The sequence below is a fragment of the Trachurus trachurus genome, assembly GCF_905171665.1.
Source record: "Trachurus trachurus genome assembly, chromosome: 1".
Classification (NCBI taxonomy): Eukaryota; Metazoa; Chordata; class Actinopteri; order Carangiformes; family Carangidae; genus Trachurus; species Trachurus trachurus.
The window spans coordinates 13,900,959-13,921,507 of NC_139891.1; the positions used below are offsets into that span (position 1 = coordinate 13,900,959).

A 20,549-nucleotide genomic window follows, 5' to 3' on the forward strand; every position below is an offset into this window, starting at 1 on the left:
CTCTCTCTCTCTCTCTCTCTCTCTCTCTCTCTCTCTCTCTCTCTCTCTCTCTCTCTCTCTCTCTCTCTCTCTCTCTCTCTCTCTCTCTCTCTCTCTCCCTCTCTCTCTCTCTCTCTCTCTCTCTCTCTCTCTGCAGAACGCTGGGATGCTTTTCAAGATCAGAGTGGTGGGAGGATCAGCAGCTTATAGCTACCTGTCCCCACAGGACAGCAAGCCACTGTACCACCCTGCAGTTGATAGGTATGACACACACACACACACACACACACACACACACACACACACACACACACACACACACACACACACACACACACATACACACCTACACACACAGGCAAAATCAGAGAAATCATCATGCCATTTACTGCACATTCTTTCTGTGGTGAGTAATGCATTTTTGATCATGTAAATCTACAGTCCCTCATCTCATAATTGCATAATAAACTTCATACTGAATAACACAGGGCACCTATGCTGAAACATTAATATGTGCATGTGGCACCTGGGCCTTGGAATTTTTTTTTTAAATTAACATAAATATAATAATCACATAAAGCCAGTCTCTAACAGCATTTGCAATGACCATACCCAGTGTAAGCACAGTAACACCTGAACAAAATTGAAATGATTGTATCAAGTCATATTTATGAAAGGTTTACAGTGTGTATAAAAAAAAAAAGCTTCCTGTCAGAGGCCAGTGGCCGTTAAAAGGGTTACAGGGAACTGAGTACAGTGATATTGGTTTTAGGCTGTGAAGATAAGGCCTTTATTTCTTGTCTGATAATCAGGGTGTTACTGTACAGCTTAGGAGCTTAGTATGAATCGTGTGCAGTGAAGGTCAGGACCTCCACAAAGGAGCAAGGAAATGAGCTAACACAGAGAGAGTGTGAGACACCAAGGCCGAACTACAAAGTGCAACAGATAAAGATTATGACAGTTCAAAATGTAGGAGAGGAGAAAGGAAAAGATACCATACTCAGATCCCTAACAATATACTTTATTAAAAGGTAAGGTCTTAAGTTTATTTTTGAAAATAGAGAGGGTGTCTGTGCCACGAATATGGATTCGAAGTTGATTCCAAAGAAATGGGGCCCGATGGCAAAAAGCCCTGGCTCCCAGACTACTTTTTGAGACTCTAGGAATGACCAGCAAGCCTGTGTTTTGGGAGCGCAGAGTCTTATTTGGGTGGTAGAGAACTATAAGTTCCTCAAGATATGAGGGTGCCTGATCATGTAGTGCTTTATAGGTAAGGAGGAGGACTTTAAAATCTATTCTAGAGTTTACTGTGTATAAGCCAAAACCGGAGAAATATGGTCTCTTTTTCTAGTTCCAGTCAGGACACGAGCAGCAGTGTTTTGCACTAATTGGAGAGTCTTTAAGTGACTTATTAGGACAGCCTGACAGTAGGGAATTACAATAATCAAGTTGGCAGGTCTTAAATGCATGAATTAATTTTTCGGCATAATTTTGAGAGAGAAGGGACCTGATTTTGGAAATGTTACGCAGATGGAAAAAAAGCAGTTTTTGAGAGTTCTTTAATGTGGGAGTCAAACAATAAGTTTAGATAGCACCCAGATTTCTGAACATGAAGGCTGAAGTTAAAGAGATGTCATTTAATGTAACAGTATCGTTAATTAATTGATTTCTAAGATGTTTAGGGCCCAGTACAATAACTTCAATAAAGTCTTATCTGAGTTGAGCAGCAGAACGTTGCAGGTCATCCGTATTTTAATATCGTGAAGACAACCTTGAAGTTTAGGAATGTTGTTGGTTTCGTTAGGCTTGAAGGATAAGTATAACTGAAAGTTATCTGCATAGCAATGAAAATGAATGTAATGTTTTCTGATAATACTACCAAGAGGAAGTAGATATAAAATGAATAGTATTGGGCCAAGTACTGATCCTTGTGGAATGCCATAACTCACTTTGGTGTAGAAAGAAGATTCATTGTTAACATGTACAAACTGTTCTCTTAAATAGGTAAGATAACCAGTCACTCTATTAGGATCTGGTGATCACTAAAGCCGCACTAAGATCGAGCAGGATGAGTACAGATAGACATCGCTCATCTGATGCAATTAAAAGGTCATTTGTGCAGCTACCTTGAAGGATTGTGGTACCTAACCTGTTAATAGAGAGGAGTTAATCATATCTAATAGAAAAGTGCTAACTTGGGTAACATTATATCTTTGAGTAAGTTAGTGGGAATGGGGTCTAGGAGACAAGTAGCTGACCTGGAGGAGGTGATTATTGATATTAATTGCTGAGGTTCAAGTGGTTTGAAGCAGTTTAGGTAGCTAACTGGTCCTGTAACTGAGTCAAAATTCATGATGTCAGTGTTATAAGAAAGCAGTAATTTCTTGACTTTCTCTCTTATTTCAATCAGACAACTCTGGAATGAGAAGAAATAATTTATTGAGCGTAAGCATTGCAAGCTGAAGCACAGCATGGATAGCATATTCTTGAGCATTGCTGTAGCAGGTTTGCCGTCAGGCTCTGACTCATATTCGTTCCCTGAATGATCTGCTTTGCCAGACATTACAGGGAATGAAGCCGACCGCCACAGGGGATTGAGAGACAGAGCCCACAGGTGGATGCTGGGGAGGTGGTGGGTTTGCAAAACCTCATGGGCAGCAAGGCAGCAGCAGCGGCAGCAGTAGTGAAAGGCAGAGCAGCAGCAGAGTAGCAGCAGAAGCATAGCCAGGGATGAGCAGGTAAGCTGGGGGATTTAAATAACCCGCCCTACTGTATTTGGGCGAGGGGAGCATGTGGCTGATCAGCTTGTCAGGATGGGCGCGGCTTGAGTTGTCTGCCTGAACTAGCTTCGCAGGCTTTGCATCATAAATAAAGTTTTATTTTTTTAAAAGTCCATGAAATCATTACTTGTTAAGCTGAGAGGAATAGCTGATTCACCAGTGCACTGGCTCTTTGTCAGCCTGGTTACAGTACTGAAAAGAACCTGGGATTGTTTGGGAAGGGCTGTATTTGACTGAAGAGTCCTCTAATGTGTTGGGACAAGATATTGAACCCAGGGTTAGTGGAATCAGTTCTGCAAATTTGCTTGAAGTATCTATCGTCAGACGGAGATCTTGAATAACAACTGTTATAATGAAAGTTCAAATGTGATCAAATAATGGACAGACAAAAGCGGATTATGTGGAAAAACTGTTAAGTGACCGGTTTTAATGCCATATGTCAGTACAATGTCCAAAGTATGATTAAAGCAATGGGTTGGTTCATGCACACACTGACAGAAGCCAACTGAATCTAATAATGAGATGAAAGCAGAACCAAGGCTGTCATCAACATTGTCCACATGAATATTGAAATCACCAAAAACGATTACTCTGTCTGTTTTAAGAACTAAACTTGAAATATGTCTGTTGATCACATCTAAGCATTCACATATTGTGTTTATTTATTGAATGTTATTTATTCCATGTCAATATTAATCATTTATTCATTTTACAGTAATAAACAGCTTTGAGAGAATAATGAGATTCTTAACCTCCCTGAACTGTTTATATTTTATGTAAGCCTGACCTCTAGTGTCATTACTCGGTACATACTGTATGTTCATGCATTAAAAAATATATTCACAGAGTGATGAGGAGAAAGCACAGTGAGTGCCACCACTCACAGTGAGACTTGCTTAGTAGTTGATCGTGCTCGAAGCCTCCAGGGTGTCTAAACTGCCAGAATACTGATACTTTACAAAATCAAAGGGAAGTGAAATTTGGCATGACTCTGAAATCTGCCCCTGCTCATCCATCATGTTCCTGGCACAAAACAGATCACTTTTGCTCTTAGTATTCACTGATTGAATCTACCTTAGCCATCTATCAGTGTGCTGTCTGACTGTTGAATACTGATGCAGGTTTATCTCTTTCAACTTAGATCTAAGCAGTGAACATAACATCTGCAGTACAAACACAATGCATTATGGCTCTACATCAACTACTAGCATATTAATATATTTTATGAAGTCTGGTCCTACCCGTTCGCATCACACTGGGTAATCCCGCTGTTGCCCGTGTGTGAGTATGTCTGTGTTTTTCAGCATGAAATAAAATGAAATCAAATTAAAAAGGACAAGCAAACATAAAAAACAGTGTTAGGTTCACCAGCTCCTTTATTTGCTTTATTACAGCAACATTTGGTTCTTCTGGTTTCAGATATTCGGCGACTGACACCATCTTTTACCAGCACTAAATAAAGTGAGATCATGAGATGAGATTTGCAACCTTACTTTTTTTTTTTCTTTTGCTGTATTGTAGAGCGCTAAAATTCTGTGGCCCTGGAGGACCTCCGCATGTAAAACTTGTCATCGAGTGGGAGCACAAGACTAAAGAATGGTAAGCATCAGATGAGCATACAGTACACGATATGTAAACAAACATAAAGACAGATCACACAGTCTGCTGTGGATGTCACCCTGAGTATCACTTTCCTATTTGCTTGGATCCAGGAACACACACTGATAGAGTCTGTGTATAACAAACATACACTCCCAATGATCCACACACTGTAAACACAATCATGCAGTAGAACAGGAACAATAAACAGTGTGTATTTGTGTATTTGTGTCTCTGTGCGCTACAGTCTGTTTGGCAGCATCCAGGAGGAAGTGGTGAAGGATGCGGAGAGTGTGAGGAACCAGCAGCAGCAACATCTGCAGCAGCATAGCTGTACCTTGGACGAGTGCTTCCAGCTGTACACCAAAGAAGAACAGGTGAGACTGAGGGCAACACAACTGTCAAGTGTAGAAGAGAGAAGAGGGTCTCTATTCTCACAAACTCTGTATATCTGAGTTGTTTTCTTTCTTTTTTTCTCTCTTTTCTTTTTTTTCTTTTTTTTATCAGGGAGAAATTATTACTCTCCCTTTCATTTTACAATGTATAAAATAGGAACATTTGAACAAAGGAAGTCACATTTATTAATTTTTCCATCAAGATTACAGTAATAGACTGGTACTTCAAGCCATGTAATAGAGGTACTTAAAGCAGTTCAGGTCTCCGATCCATTTTGACCACCAACGCTTAAACTTCTCCGAATGCAATTTTAGAGCGAATGTCAGTCTCTCCATGATGTAGATTTCGTGAACAGTCCCTTGCCAGTCTTCCAGTGTTGGTGCGTTGGATTGTAGCCATTTCCTTGTTTTAGCTTTCTTTGCTCCAATCAATAATATCTTCGTTAGATATTTGTCTGCTATTGATTGGATATGTAATGCCATGGTATAAAAATACATTGAGCTGACATCCAATTGGGTAACACTTTACTTGAAGGTCTGATCATAAGAGTGACATGACACTGTCATAAGAGTGACATGTCACAGTCATGAACATGTCACAACATGTCAATGTCATAACGTTGTTATTAAGTGTCATTCAGTTAATCCCCTATACCCGGTGTTATGACATTGACATAATGTTTATGACATGTCACTCTTATGTCACTCTTATGACAGTGTCATGTCACTCTTATGATCAGACCTTCAAGTAAAGTGTTACCTCAAATCGTATAGTCATTTGAAACATATATTCCAGACAATCAAGAATGCCATGCCAGAAAGATGAAAGTTTTGGACAATCCCAAAATAAATGATAATGGCTGGCCTGTTTCAGACACAATACAATAATTAGTTACAGACACAGACATACAATACATACATATAACGTTTACATAGAAGTGCCATTTTATGTAAGCGTCGTACCCTCGAGGGTGTGCTTAAACGTAATTTGAGCACTTCAGTGACGCTTGCATCCATCTGAACACATCACTGTCATGCTCAAATTATGTTAAAGCACACCCTTGAGGGTGCTTAAGTTGACCAGAGAGTATAAATTGCAGTGGGGATTGAGGGGTTTACATCCTATTATAAAGCCTAGTGCTCCATGATAGACATGGTCCAACATGCGTAAAGAGCTATCACAGACATTCAATAAACAATGTCACCATAATCAAGAAGAGGTAAGAAGGTGGCAGCAACAAGTATTTTCCTGGCATGGAATGAAAAACAAGATCTGTACTGTTACCATGGAAATTTGAGTCCACTGTGGGTCTTAACATTAATTAATAACTCATCTATCAGACGATGTAGCCCAAACTATTTTCTATCTATTTTAGAGTAAATTCGGGATCAAAGTGGGGTAGTTTTTTTTTGCATTGGATAATGCAGGCACACGAATTATGTGTCACGTTGCTCCAGTTCATCAGCCAATGCTATTGGATCTGTCATCCGTCAATCAAACGTCTGAGACACACACACACACACACACACACACCGAGCTCGGTCTCGCCCCAAACATTGAATATCCCGCCCGCTCGATAACGACCAATCAAATTTGTTTTCCTTACTCGGGTAAACTTGTGCGGCAACTCATGGAGACTCGTAGAAGGAGGCGCAACAAACAGGACAAACAGCCATTTCTGAACACCTTTCAAGTCTGTGTGTTTGTGGAAAAGGTGTGGCTTCAGAGGAAACTGCTTGAAGTCTGATACAATTACCTTTAGCCGTCATTTGAGTCAGCCAGTGGGGTCAGCAGGTATGTGACACTGAAATAATAAACTGTGGAGGTGTGGAGTCTGAGAGAAGACCTTACCTTTATTCCATGGTCCTCAGATCTACGCAGCCAAACCTCCAACTGATCGGTCAGCAGTTGAGCTACATTATTGATAATTCACTGTGCCATATTTCGACAAGAATAGTGTGAATAATAAAAAAGAAGATATCTTTTGTTTTGTTAGTTTAGTAGGAGTGAAATACTAAATGAAACGTTCCTCCAAAATAGAAGACCGGAAAGCGAACATACTTTATGCCCCTGCAGCTGACTTTACAAACACACCTCCTGCCAGATGTTTTCTCACACAGTGGGAGAGTGGCAAGAGGTGACAAACTTTAAAACTTTTAGTCATGCACATTCTGTTGATTATATAGACATTATCACACTCCCACACACTTTGACCTGCAGAAATGTATTGTCTGAACTCTTCTGGATCGCACAACACACAGGGGTTATTTTGAGCTTTCTCAGTTAAATAACAAAATACATTTTTTTGCAACACATCACAGTAGTGATTTAAGTGGCAGCATGTAAGAATAAAAAAGTTCAGTTGAACTAAGATCATCAATATAATGTGAAGAAACAACAGGTTTGCAGGTTTGTCAAAGGCATCTGTGCATAGAGCTGCAGTTATCTACTGAATTTAGCTCGCTAACCAGCAACCCCCGGCTTATGTCCAGCTTTTGTAGCTCAAGAAATGGGTAATCTCTGGTCCACCAAGAACACATGAAGAGGTAGAAGAGGTGTTTAGCAAGTCTGAGTTGCTGCCTTCAGCCTTATCGATGTGACCTTTGCACACTCTTTCTCCTGGCTCAGCTATTGATTGCATAAATTGGACCCCTCGTGGTTCGTCCTCTACTCCTGCCACAGCTGAAGTTTCCTTACTGGGCAGACTAGGTGTGAAACCATTGATAACTGAAGGAAACAACCTGCAACCCACGTAATCAGACTGCTAGATGAACATGTGTGGGGAAAAAAACACCATTCCCCAAATCTACGCAGGCCTAACACGCAAGCAGCCTCATCTACCGAGACGCAAACGTGATCCCAGACCCCTGAACACAACCAAGGGGATTTATGCAAATTCATATTTCTTTGTCATATTGCCTCATTAGATGCACCTGAATGTTGTCCAGGGATCAGCTTTCCTGGTGCTGGTATCAGAGATTGTATTGTCAGATGAAAGACTGACTTTGAACAGGAAGTAAAAATGTTTTATTCATTGTTTTTACCAGTCTACTCACTTGCTGCATTTGTTTTGTTGAGAAAGAGACCTCTCAAGATAATTATGACAAGATAGGTAGGGGTGGATTGGTAATAAATATAGATAAGGCCTAAGGGAGAGTCATATTTGTGAAACCAGCTATTGTCTGTCTCAGCAATATGAAGAGGAAACAGTGGACTAAAGGCATTAAAAACCATTCAATTAGCTGGAAATTAGTTCTTAGTCATCACACACCTGTTCATCTGATGAAAATATCTCATGATCACAAGTAGGAACAAACATGTTGCAGTTTGATTTCTTATGAACATTTAATTGATTGATCCACCGATTTGATTTCAGCTCGCCCCAGATGACGCCTGGAAGTGTCCCCACTGTAAGCAGCTTCAGCAGGGCATGGTGAAGATGAGCCTGTGGACTCTCCCTGACATATTGATCCTCCATCTCAAGCGCTTCCGACAGGTAAGCGAGCCGCAAAAACCTTTCGTGTGGCGTTAACAACCAGCTGGTGGTTCTTTAGATGCTGAAGTGCCAGATGTTGCCTTCAGGAGCTGGAGACCACAACAGGAGACTGAATATTAAACGTATCTGCTGGGCATACTAAATAAAAAGACATAATGCATTCATCTAAAGTATTTATTGGATTTTCTACTGCACCTGAATGGAGAAAAACCTCATCACTCCCTGAGAATAGGATTTCATTAAAGTATATGGGAGTGATGAGCGAATATCTTAACCCAGAGTCTACAGGTGGATGCTGGTAGTGGTAGTGAGTAGAGCTGTGCAATGCTGCTGTGTCATAGACAGGCAAAGAGGACGACGGGTAAGTCACCCATCTTAAATAGACCGGCAAATTGGGAGGATGTGTATGATTGTGTGAGATATGTCACATAGAGTGACACAGCGCAGCTCGAGTTGGCTGCCTGAACTAGCTCGCAGGCTTCACTTCATTAATCTCAAAGGTAAAACAAATGACATATCTCTTTATGTTTTGGATGAGTGAAATTAGTTTTTATTAGCTAATAATAGCTAGGCCTCATATTATCAATGGCCATTTCACTTGCAATACGTCATTTCTCAACACAACTATCATCAACTCCAACAGTTTACATCTCCATCAGAGACCCTAACCAGAGTCCTTGCTGTTGCTTATTTTACAACCTTTAATGTTGTAGTACATGCCACTTATCTCCAATTACTAGAAAAAATACTTTACAAATGAATATTCTTCATTTGAATGGATTCGCTCATCTTTTTATTTGTAGATTTTCCTCTTTATTTGAAGATACATTTTATATTTGAAATTATATTTGAAACTATATTTTTTGAGTTTACATAGGCCTATTCATATTCAATAGTTTTGACACAACTCTACCTCAATAATACTGATGCTTGAATCAGTCCCCAAGAAAAAAAACAATATTTAAAGTATCGATCCTCTGCCACCACCTACTCTACCAAAATTAGTATCCATTTATCTTTCCAGCATCTTTGTTGCCGCTGACACAGAGAAGTGTGATGATATAAAGATAACATAGTCTTTACTTTTAAAAAATAAGGGGCCAATACCTTCATCTACCACATGCACTGACCCTGACCTGTATGCATTATTGAAAATGTGTATAACTTTGAACAGACCATTAACATCCAGCTTCACTTTGTGAATCTCATCCGTCCTCCGCATGATGCCCACTCTGTACCTCAGTGACCTTAACTCAGGAATGTAGAAAGGAGTCGGTCCCATGTGTCCTCTCTCTCGACTGGTAACAAGTATTTCTCTGCCTAGAGCTGTGTGATCACACATTGTACATGAGGAGGCAATTAATGTATTTTTACTGAATTGTGAAACATAAATGAATGCTGCAGAAGAGGACAGAGGTGAAATAGTCAAGTGCTGCAAAAACTTAACTTTTTAGCCACAAATAGCCTACTTAATGACTCTGCAACTGCGTGTCTTTGGGCAGTGAAAGCTCTCGCTGCACTGCAGGAGGGCAAATATGCTGCAAGTGATTTCTAGTTAGCACTTGTGCTCGTCAGACCCTTTTTCCCCAAGACACACTTTCAAATCTAGTTCGGGATTTTGTATTACTGCTTCGCTATATCCACCATGTCAGGGCTTGTCCACCTGTGGTTTTGCCCTGTCTTGCCCTTTGTAGTCGTCTCAGGCTGTACAGTATGTAGCCTGTTCCTGTCATTATCTCTCACAAGTCTCACTTCACTTCCATGTGAGCATTGAAGCCTACAGTCTCCTGAGGTTCTCCTATGCAGCACCCTTATTCTGTACTATTTCTGAGCTGGTATAAGGTTATAAATTCATATACATTGCCAAAATTGTCATATGGAGAGATAATATTAATTTTTTTTGCTGTTAACAAATACAATCGTTTTGGGATGTTTAGTATTTACTTAAATGCAAGATAGCGTGAAAGTTTTTGGGCTAATCATGTGGGCAAAGTGTTCAAGAACGCCTCCAATGAAAATTGCATTTTTAACCTTCTTAACATGTCCCTTTGGTGTTTTATATAATATTGTAATAAATAGTCACCACCATGACTGAATATATTCCCCCTGGATCTACAGTGAACCAATGACAGCCTTGTAAAAAAAAAACGACTATACATTACAACATACCAATCCTGGGAGCAGTGCAGGATTGGGCAAAATAAAACTGAAACCTTGTCATTACAGTGAGCAAGCATTAACACAGCCACTAGCTCTGTAGCCGTGTCCCAATTTCAGGGGCTGCATCCTTCAGAGGAACCATGGCCCTTTGCATGACGAAGACTGCTTGACTGAAATCAGAGCTATTTCATAAACTATTGCTATTGATGTCCCTGTTCATTAAATGTGTGAGCAGCACCACATAGTTCACCTGGCTGCTATAGTATTTGTCTTTACCATGTTGTGTCTCTATTCAGTAGTTACCATGGTAACACCGAGTATGGTTTGAAATAAATTGAGGACTCTTGTTTGATTTTCATGACAAACTAAATATTCTTGGATACAGTATGAAACATCTGTTAATAATATGATCACGATGGGCTGGATATGTTGGAACATATAGCTGAACAATTGAATAGACATTTACTGTGATTAGCTGAAAGTTAAACAGATGTAGACCCCAATGCGATAATAAGTAGGCCTACCCTTAACCCTGAAATTGTAAGTGCAGACCTTACAGTCTATGGTGCAGACACGGTTCCATTTGGTGGTTCAGTATAGGCTACCACATTCATATAAACGTCTGCCCTGACCTCTCTGCTCTGGAGGTACTGTCGTGCTGTTTCTGTGCTAATGTGCTGCTCTTCCTGCACTGACTGTGTAGAAATTACATAAGTCACAATATTGCTATGATGTGACTGTTAGGGACTTTTCTTCCCCTGAGAGGCTGTGTTACACGAACCGCAAAACAATATTCGCAGCCCAGGATAGGTCTACTTACACCTTTACCTCCATCCAGTGCTTGACTGTCACCCCTCAGAATCCCTCATTCGTAATCATCTCATAAGCAGGTGTCACCATGTTGAGCTCTGTGGTCAAACCACAGGGATTACTTTCCTTCAAACTCTCATCACCAGCCACAGTTTCTCTTCTCTGACCAATGTACTTTCTCTCAGCATTTTCAGTAGAAATAACGCAGTCACTCTGTCAGAATCTAAGCAGAAGACCTTAATCTGCATGCATGGTTTATAAGGCCATGTGGAGCAAACAGAGCCAATCTCTGGGGGCAGCACAGTAGCTAAGAATGATATTACTGTTTTTCTCCATTGGTTTGGCTCACTTCTTGAAACAGAAATGACATTCTCAAAACTCTAAAATCATTTGGCAAAACAGTCTTACAATTTAGCACAACACCATAGCTCACTTGCAAAAGCTCATATCTCTCCCAAAACAGTTTACTCATGTGTCAAAACGAAATTCCTTTCTCATGTAAATAGTCAGTGCCACCAAAATGCATTGTACCTTTGGCATTGTAAGCACCATTGAAATACTGTATATCTCATGTCCACCTCTCAGTCTTAGCCCAGTCCTTGTCTAGCTAACAGAATACAATTGTGTATAAAACTGAAAAAAAAAAAAGGATTTTACAGTAGCAATAGCCTCCAAGGAACCCACCAAGTTTCAATTCATACTGCCAACCATTTTTATTCACATGCATAAAGTAACTTCCATATATCTAAGTAAAAATAAAATGTATACAGCATAATATACTGTAATATAAACACATCATCAAAAAAACAAGGAAAATCTTATGTAGCATACAGTGCTGTTAGGAGGAGTTTCACACATCTCAGATGACCATTTAAACAGTATGTTTAGTTACTTGACAGATGCTGTCCATGATTGTGAATGCTGCCAAACATAGAGATTGACTAGTACAATTGGCACCTGGCCAAGTAAATTTATTTTATTTTACTTTTTATTTTTTTAATTTATTTATTTATTCAGGATAGCCCCTTGAGATGAATCATCTCATTTTCGAGGGGGTCCTTCCGCAAAAAGATACAATGAACAAGGACAACTGCCTGCTCGAGGAATAGGAAGTCTTGACTAATATTGACAGTTGAACAGACTATTGTGCATGTGATGACTTATACGATGAAGTGATGCTGACATGTTTTGGAGAGAACAACCATCGGACTGAGAATCAACAATCAGTTTAGAATCAACAAGATCTTCTCACTTCATTGTGCTACAGTAAATGTAGGCTACCTGTACTTAATCCTTTGGGAAGATGTACTGAGACATTTGCAATTTGATGAAGGTTTGTCCATGTTATTTTGAGTGCAATTTCTGTTTCAAGAAATAAGCCAAACCAATGGAGAAAAACTGTAACAGAAAATTCACATTGAATCCCATCATATAGGAAAGTGCTGCTGCCCTCCTCTCTCTGTGTTTCCAGATTTCCCTGCATGCATAATCATTTCTAACCACACTTGACAGTACAATACAATGCTAAGACGTTGTTGTGTGTCATTAGTGGTAGTGGTCGATGTAAATTTTAACTCAAAGAGACCTGTGCAGCTTGTTTTCTTCCTCATCTGAATAGTCTCTGGTATGATAGCATGTACAAACTTTGTTGATACAGATATTCTATCAGTGTTTTTGAATTATTATTATTGATGTATCGCAGTTGCTTATTAATTTGATATGTATTTTGTATCTCTATAAAAAAAATGTTTAAACAGGTAGGCGAGCGAAGGAATAAGCTTTCAACCTTGGTGCGTTTCCCCCTGACTGGATTGGACATGGCCCCCCACATGGTGAAGAGGACTCAGAGCATGAAGAACCTGAACCTGGGAGCCTGGGCACCTTCCTGGAAACAGTCCTCAGGACAACACCACACACCTGCCGACATGACGCTCCCAATCGACTATCAGTACGACCTCTACGCTGTGTGCAACCATCACGGAGGAATGCACGGAGGACATTATACTGGTATGTAACACAGCATGGTATAATAGATTGTTTTCACGACATGGTGCTGCAGTGCATTTAAACACTGTTTGCTGGCCTTCCCTATAGCACATCCAGACAGTTGTGGGGTTTTTTTGCACAGCAGGAATCTAATTCTTCCACACGTAAAAGCTTTTCTAAATAACACACTTAGTTATTTTTTAAAAAAGGGATGACAAACACAGGAAGAGGAGGTGAGGAAAATGTGAGTTTTAACTGGGAATTTGTAATTATGTAATTAAAACTTCCCCAATGTTATACCTTTATTTTTAAGTACCTTCATAGTGTATCAAAGAAACTTTAAAATTACATATCATGTTCTTTATATAAAAAAAAGGGATGTTTGCTAGTTGTTATGGTGATGGGTCAACCCACCTACCATTGTCACCTATTCAGTTACATCATCCAGTCATTATGCAGAATCTCTCTGGTATTTTGAGTAAGTGCTGAGACTCAGATAGGATCAATCTATATTGCTGTCAGTGATCAGTTTCACAGCTTTGTGCTTACTGCCTAAGCATCCTGTGTGAGTGAACAAAACTAGTCATCAACATGTTATCCATTGTCCAAGTGTGAGAACTAAAATATTTTAGCAAATGATGTTTACTCCAACATGCTCCCAGGAGGAAACTGCCTGCAAAATAAATTGTGTTTAAGCTTGAAAAAAAAAAAAAAAGATTTGTTGTACAACTCCCTTTTGGTCTCCTCTTGAGACTCACATAATGACCTGCTAGCATTAGCTCAACAAACTCTTGTCCAACCCACACTAATAGTAATTGCAAGTAGTCAAGGAATTCCCTACACGTACAATGTGATTGAACAGGGACACAGTTAATGAGGTCAGATATTATTCTCATCTTAAAAGATGGCACCCAGTTACTTGAATCTCAATTTTTATATTACTTCATGCCAATGTATAATGTTCCATACTGCATGTATAAAGAGTGCACATGCTGGTCCTTCCAGAATTGTTTTTACATTGGCTTTAGAAAAAACTGAAATCACACATGTAAGGTGCGTAAAAGAGTATTCTCTGATTGTGTTTGAGTGGCTCAGGCAGAGCTCAGACTTTAACCCCACAGAACATCTGCGGAGAGACGGAGGTGGTAGTTCACTGACATTTACCATCCATTCTGAAAGAGCTTGAGAGGATTTGTGAGGAAGAATAGGAAGAACTGCTCAATTCCACGTGTGCAAAGCACGTAGAGGCTTACACACAAAGCCTTGGATGTGTAATTGCTGCCAAAGGGGCTTCTCCAAAGTATCAGATAAAAGAGGCTATACTGTATTTGAGTTTTGCTGTTGCTACATCTTACAACAGGTAAAAGGCAAGGAAAAACAAGCCAAAGGTGAAGGTGAATTAATTTGCTTCTTTAGTCTAGTATTTTATTCCCTTTGCTTTTGGGAGTAAATGGTCAGAATTGGTCAGCTAGCAGGATGGGAAACTTGACTCACAAGAAGGAAGAAGCCAGTTTTGTAGTTAACAGGGTTGTTAGTGGAAAGGCACAACTCTGAGGATAACATGGGAGAACTTGAGGCAGGAGATTGTCGTCACCATGACACCAGGTCTGCACACTTGTCAATGGATATTTTATAGCACTGGGGTATAACAGGGAGATACTGTATGTGTACTAAATGATGTGTGTCGTTAGTGGAGGGTTATCTGTATTTTATTACGCAACTACACCTATTATTTTATAACACAGTACACTTTGTTGGGACTAGTTTTGACTGTATTATATGTAAAGTAGATTTAGTTTAATTGTTCAAGGAAAATGATAAGATAAGTACAAACTATGAATAAATGCCATTCATTTTCTGTAAATCCAATGCCTGATGAAGTTCATTATATCATACAGACAGAGCTTTATTGTTGTCCAAAACCCATTATAAACACATGCTGCAGAGTATTATACATTTCATGCAGTGAGCAGAGCTAGAACAAGAACACTACTGATGCAGCTTCATTATTGTTCCCTGCTCCCTGTTAAACAGTTGTTCTTTGTATGTGTGACCGTGTCGGTTTAAGAAGCAGAGAGAAATACCTAATTTGAACTACACTTATTGCAGAGAAAGAAATGCAACCCAGTTGCAAGGGTGCACAGGCAGTACTTCATTGTAACTGAATAATTAATTGTGCTTGTTGTGATTCAATGCAGCTTACTGTAGGAACTCAGTGGACGGCCAGTGGTATAGTTACGATGACAGCAGCGTCGACCTGGTGCCAGAGGAGGAAGTATGTACCAGAGGAGCTTACATCCTTTTCTACCAGAGACGCAACACTATCCCTCCATGGTCGGCCAGTAGCTCCATCAGAGGTATGCTTTGCTAGTTAATAACAGGAAAACATAAGTGACTTAATAGATGGAAGTGAATATAATTTCATGGAAATGCCTCCAACCCTGAATGGGGATGTTTAATTAATGTGTGTACTTAACATTAAGTAATATGTAAACGGCTGCAGTTTTCTCTCCTGAAACACTGAGCACGAGTTGCATTTGAAAAGGCTGTCACATATTTTTTGTAACACCCACAACTTTAGTTTTAAAATCCACTGGACATGTCACAATGTGGAAAATATTACAACAGTGCAAAATAAACACACAGCAAATTAATTAATTCAGAAGAATATGAAGGCTGTGCAGTTTTAAGAATAATTAGGACATAGAGAAATTAGTGTTAAGTCTACAGGTTCCTATTTTTTCTCCTTTTTGAGTCACGATGTTACTTCAGCTTATTCAGAGTCACAAAGTTCTGATACAGACACTCAAGACTGGACTAATGATGATCTGGTTTGATGAATTAGGAGTCTTAGAGGCAGAAAAAGACCCATAAATTTTCCATACACATCTAAGGTAAAATATCTCTTCAGTATTTACCCCTATGCATACTCCACGGGGCTGATAGAGTGTATTTTTCCTCCATACTTTTTTCTCTTAGCAAGAAAGATTCAAAATTTCAATTAAACAAAACTCCCTTTCAGAAATAATGATAGGCCCTTAAACAATACCATGAAATGGTAAATGGTAAATGGTCTGTATTTATATAGCGCTTTACTATACCTGAACAATACCCAATGCGCTTTACAGTACATTGCATTCACCCATTCACACACACATGGCGGAACCACGACCCATCAGGAGCAAGGTGGGTAAGGTGTCTTGCCCAAGAACACTACCCGAAGAATATATTAACTGTGACCCAGCAACATCAATTAAGTGCTTTGAGGCACAGTAGGGAGAGCATTGATCCACTGTGTGGCTGTAGAGGACCTATAGATGTTTATGCCTTTATATTCTGCTGTGCATTTACTGGATTTGAACCCAGAAGCCTCTTTAAAATATGTTTCTGTTGGAAAAGAGACAGCCAGAGTCTGTATAATGTGAAACACAAATCCACACACAGCATTGATTGTCCAACAACTGAACAAATCTGTGTGCACCAATAAAAAATGTGTACAATTTTTGGTTATAAGATCATTGAGATGCCATTCTTCACTTTCTACACTCTATAAATGAAACACTGAAGTCTGGTCTCAACTTTGTTGGCATCAAGAGACCAATACAGTAAGAAATAAACTAGGAGCAAGATGGGGAGTTTTTGTTTGTTTTGGCTTTTCCAAATAGTCATCCTTGCACCCATCTGGGACGGTCTCTTGATCCTCCAATCTGTCAGCTTGTATAATGAGTGCTGTGCATACACCTAAAGCCATCATTGAAGTTAACGCTTTCAGAACTTATCCCACCACCTGATGTAAACACCGACAGAGAGCAGCGAGCATTGAAAGGTCAGTGGGGAGAGTAGCACTGAGAATATGAAATGTTTTTGCTCAGTAGTGAGCAAGTACAGTACATAATGGTAAAGGTCAGCAAACAAGTAAGATTATTAACTCTTTAAAGGTCTTGAACTACAAGCCTCACCCACTTCTTTCTGGACTATTGACATGACCGCAGGTTAGTTTTGATCCCCAGGTCACGTCCCATGCTACACTAAAGTCTAAACGTTTGTTTTTACGCAGGCATTAGAATTTTATATTTAGTGCCACCAGCAAGGTTATGTTCTTGAACAAATGTATAGATGAGCATGAAACCTTCAGTCGTGGTTGCTACGAGGAGGGTATACCAGTCACTGGAACTGTCAGAGAGCCTCTCATCATTGAGGTACTGACTATTATCACAGTGAATTGTTCACAGTTCTTCCTGCTGCTATATTAATTATAATTATTTTTGTTATTTTATGTCAAACTTGGTCGCGTAACATGTCTGTTTTCTTCTTTGCTCTGATAATGATTAGCCCACCTTCTGTTTGTTTTTAGCCCTCAGTGTCCACTTCTTGTATCTTTTCGGTGTGTTAATTCAATGTGCGAAAAGCCTCTCGGTGTGAACTTTGAAAAGCATAATGTCAAGTGCACTGAGCCACAAATTGTTTAGTTGGATCTTGAGACAAGCAACTGCAAACACCCTTAAAATAAAACAAGGTAACCTGAGAGTGAAGGCTGAAAAGTTTAACATACTCAGTTCTTTAGGAAAAGGAACAAATTGTGAACCTGCCACAGTTGATTTGTGCAGCGTTGTATCTCCTCGGTCCACAGCTCAATTCAATTAAATATGAAATAAAGATGGATCTTAGGATGGAGACAACATGTTTGCCAAATGAAACATGCAGCATTGCTTTGGTGCAGCATTGCTTTGTTGAATTACCTGTTGAATTACCTTGGTCCTGGTAACTTAGTTGATGGGACCTGGAGGGCCCAGAAACCTAATTTTCTAAGTCAGCGAACATCTCCTACATGAGTGCAAAATAATTTAAATTCTGCACAGAGATTTCTTCATATGTGTTTTGGTCTTTGTTTATCTCTCTGGTTTCAAGTGTGTAAAAACCAATGCACCAATCAGAGTTTAGCAGCGTTTGAATCAAACTGTAATGGTAGTTCTCGTAGCTCCAGTTCTAGAGAAATACTTTGTTTTTAGATCAGTTTCTCAAAAGAATTATGTATGCGTTATGTAACATTGTTCTTTTTCATTTCCCACAGACATGAAAATAAGATCAAAAATATGATGCATATTGTCCTGTGGTTATTTGACGTTTGGTGCTGCAGAGCCCTATGCAATAAGCTGCTTCAAGATTAGTTGAGTTAAAGCCTATTCTGAATTAAAGCCCTTGGAAATAATTACAGAGGCAAACCCAACAGATCCCACAAAGAGCAAGCATTTAGTGACAGTGGGGGGGAGTCATTTAAGTCATTTAATATGACTCAGACCATTGAGCAACGCCTCCACCTCCCCTACCGTTATTGCAGCACATGTACTTTAAAATATGAATGTGTGTCTTGAAAATGATGTCAAGGACACTTGTGCTGTGGTATTACTACATTTATATTTGTCCACTATTGGTAGAGAAACTATCTTACTGTGTGTTTGTGTGTGTACAGAATTTAATCAAGTTTACACATCCGAACTTTCAGTTTGGGATGAAATGTTTCCAAAGGCTTTGTATCTCTCTTCTAAACCCTGTTATCTCTGTGTGTCTCACAGGATCCACAAGTTCATCGATGTCAGACCACTGGCTAATCCGTCTGACGGGGGACAGTAAGAGAGGTAGTCTCGTGTCTCGATCCTCCACCACCTGCCCGTCTTCCATACCCAACTCCCCAGAGTCTCCAGTCTTCCTTGACAACAGTTCTAAAGAGGAGAGGGGTAAGCAGCCAACTCCAAGATTTGCTCTAATCAGCTGAGTGTCTTACTGATTGTTTGTCTCCAGATCAATTATGTGAAAAGGTCTTACATTTAAATGTGACAACTAAAGATTTTCTTTTTCAACATGCATGTTAGGTGGTTTTGAGAGCAGGCCATTTGTCAGGGGTCTTCAGGGGCGCAGCGTGAGCATGAGAACCCCCAGCAAGACCAAAGACACGTTGAGCAAAATGTTTCCCTTGCGCTGGTCCCTTGGTTCCAAGGACAGACGAAAGCCTGATCCGGCGCCTCCACCAGTCCAAGATCCAGACCCTGCAGAGCTAGTCCAGTATTTGGAGTCTGGCCGGCGGCCTCGATGTACCAAGGACCCCATTATAACACTGATGAGCGAGCCACGCAGCACGAAGGAGGCTGCAGTGGACCGTGCTGCCAACAATGTCCGATCTTCCAGTGTTGGTAGCATAAGTTGTGTTGGTAAATCTGGGGACAAGCGGCCTCCAGAATCCCCACAGGTCCCGGAGGGCCAGAGGAGGTCAGCAGATAAGACGGCCAGCCTGCGGCGCAGCAAGGGACACCAGGCAAGAGATGAGAGTGCCTCGAATATCAGCAGTAGCTTTAGCAGTAACACACTTTCCAGGAGAAAGGATGCCAGGAGGCAGAGCTCCTCCAAAGCCTCGCAGGACTCTGAAACAAAAAGGAGTTTTAGTGCTGGAGTTCAACCCAGCTATAGCACACCCAGCCTTCATGATGGGACTCTAAGAAGACCAAAGGTAGACAGGGCTGAGAAGGAGCAGCATGGTGCGCATGAAGGAAACTCGAAGACCAAGAAAGGAGAAGTGCCCAAGAGTCACGAGGGACTGCTCTCTTTCTTCAAAGGTAGCTTTCTAAAGAAGGATAAGGACCTGAGGAAGTCAAAGGAAAGTGAGTCTGGGAGAGGAGGAGGTGAGCTAGGAGCCAGAAGGACCCTGTCAAGACTGTCTCTGTCTAATGGAACAGCTGGAGGCAGAACTGGGGCGGAAGGTGGCAAATCAAATGGCTCTCGCCATCTTGGTGATGACCTGGCCAACGGGAACGTGGGGCGCTCAGCGGCTGATATCAAACGCTCCCAGAGTTCTTCCAACATCCCCACCAAGGCGGAGCAGAGCATGCACAGGACATTGTCTTTGCATCGTAATGGCATGTCGACAACCACGGCACCATCGCGCAGCCTGACGACAGACAAACCGTCTTACGGCACCCTGCAGAGGACTCGTTACAGCACAACCTCGCTGGGGCGCAAGAAGACAGTCCCAGAGTCGAGCTTCTGATACATTTATACTTAGCACATCCACACACACAGAGCCTTTTACCTGTTATGAAGAATGACGTCCAGTCTCTGAGATCAAAGCAATAGAGCTAAATTCACAATGATGCGCCTTTTTTGTCAGCAGAAAATGAGCTGGCTCAAGTGGTTTGCACCATGGAGAGACGCTGATGATGAAGAGTCTTTCAATGCTGGGATATAAAGAGCAGAATGACATGATGTGACCTGAGTGGAAGTCTGTCTCAATTCTGTTTTTTTTTTTATCACTTTAAATAAGTGCCTGAGAAACTAATATGCAGTTTTGACCA

At 40.5% G+C, this 20,549-nt stretch overlaps 1 protein-coding gene across 1 annotated transcript in view; it reads left to right on the top strand.

Annotated features, from left to right (window-relative positions):
• The window catches only part of usp43a (ubiquitin specific peptidase 43a), a gene marked incomplete at its 5' end in the record, with an annotated part of 96,922 nt that extends 76,614 nt beyond the window's left edge, over positions 1-20,308 (top strand). The window contains 8 exons of the mRNA XM_083976565.1: positions 137-240; positions 4,281-4,358; positions 4,606-4,735; positions 8,131-8,250; positions 12,978-13,227; positions 15,405-15,563; positions 18,780-18,941; positions 19,077-20,308. Of these exons, the coding sequence (XP_083832691.1) occupies positions 137-240; positions 4,281-4,358; positions 4,606-4,735; positions 8,131-8,250; positions 12,978-13,227; positions 15,405-15,563; positions 18,780-18,941; positions 19,077-20,245 (2,172 nt within the window). The 3' untranslated portion in view covers positions 20,246-20,308. The remainder of the gene's footprint in view (positions 1-136; positions 241-4,280; positions 4,359-4,605; positions 4,736-8,130; positions 8,251-12,977; positions 13,228-15,404; positions 15,564-18,779; positions 18,942-19,076) is intronic.
• Between the last annotated feature and the right edge of the window lie 241 nt (positions 20,309-20,549).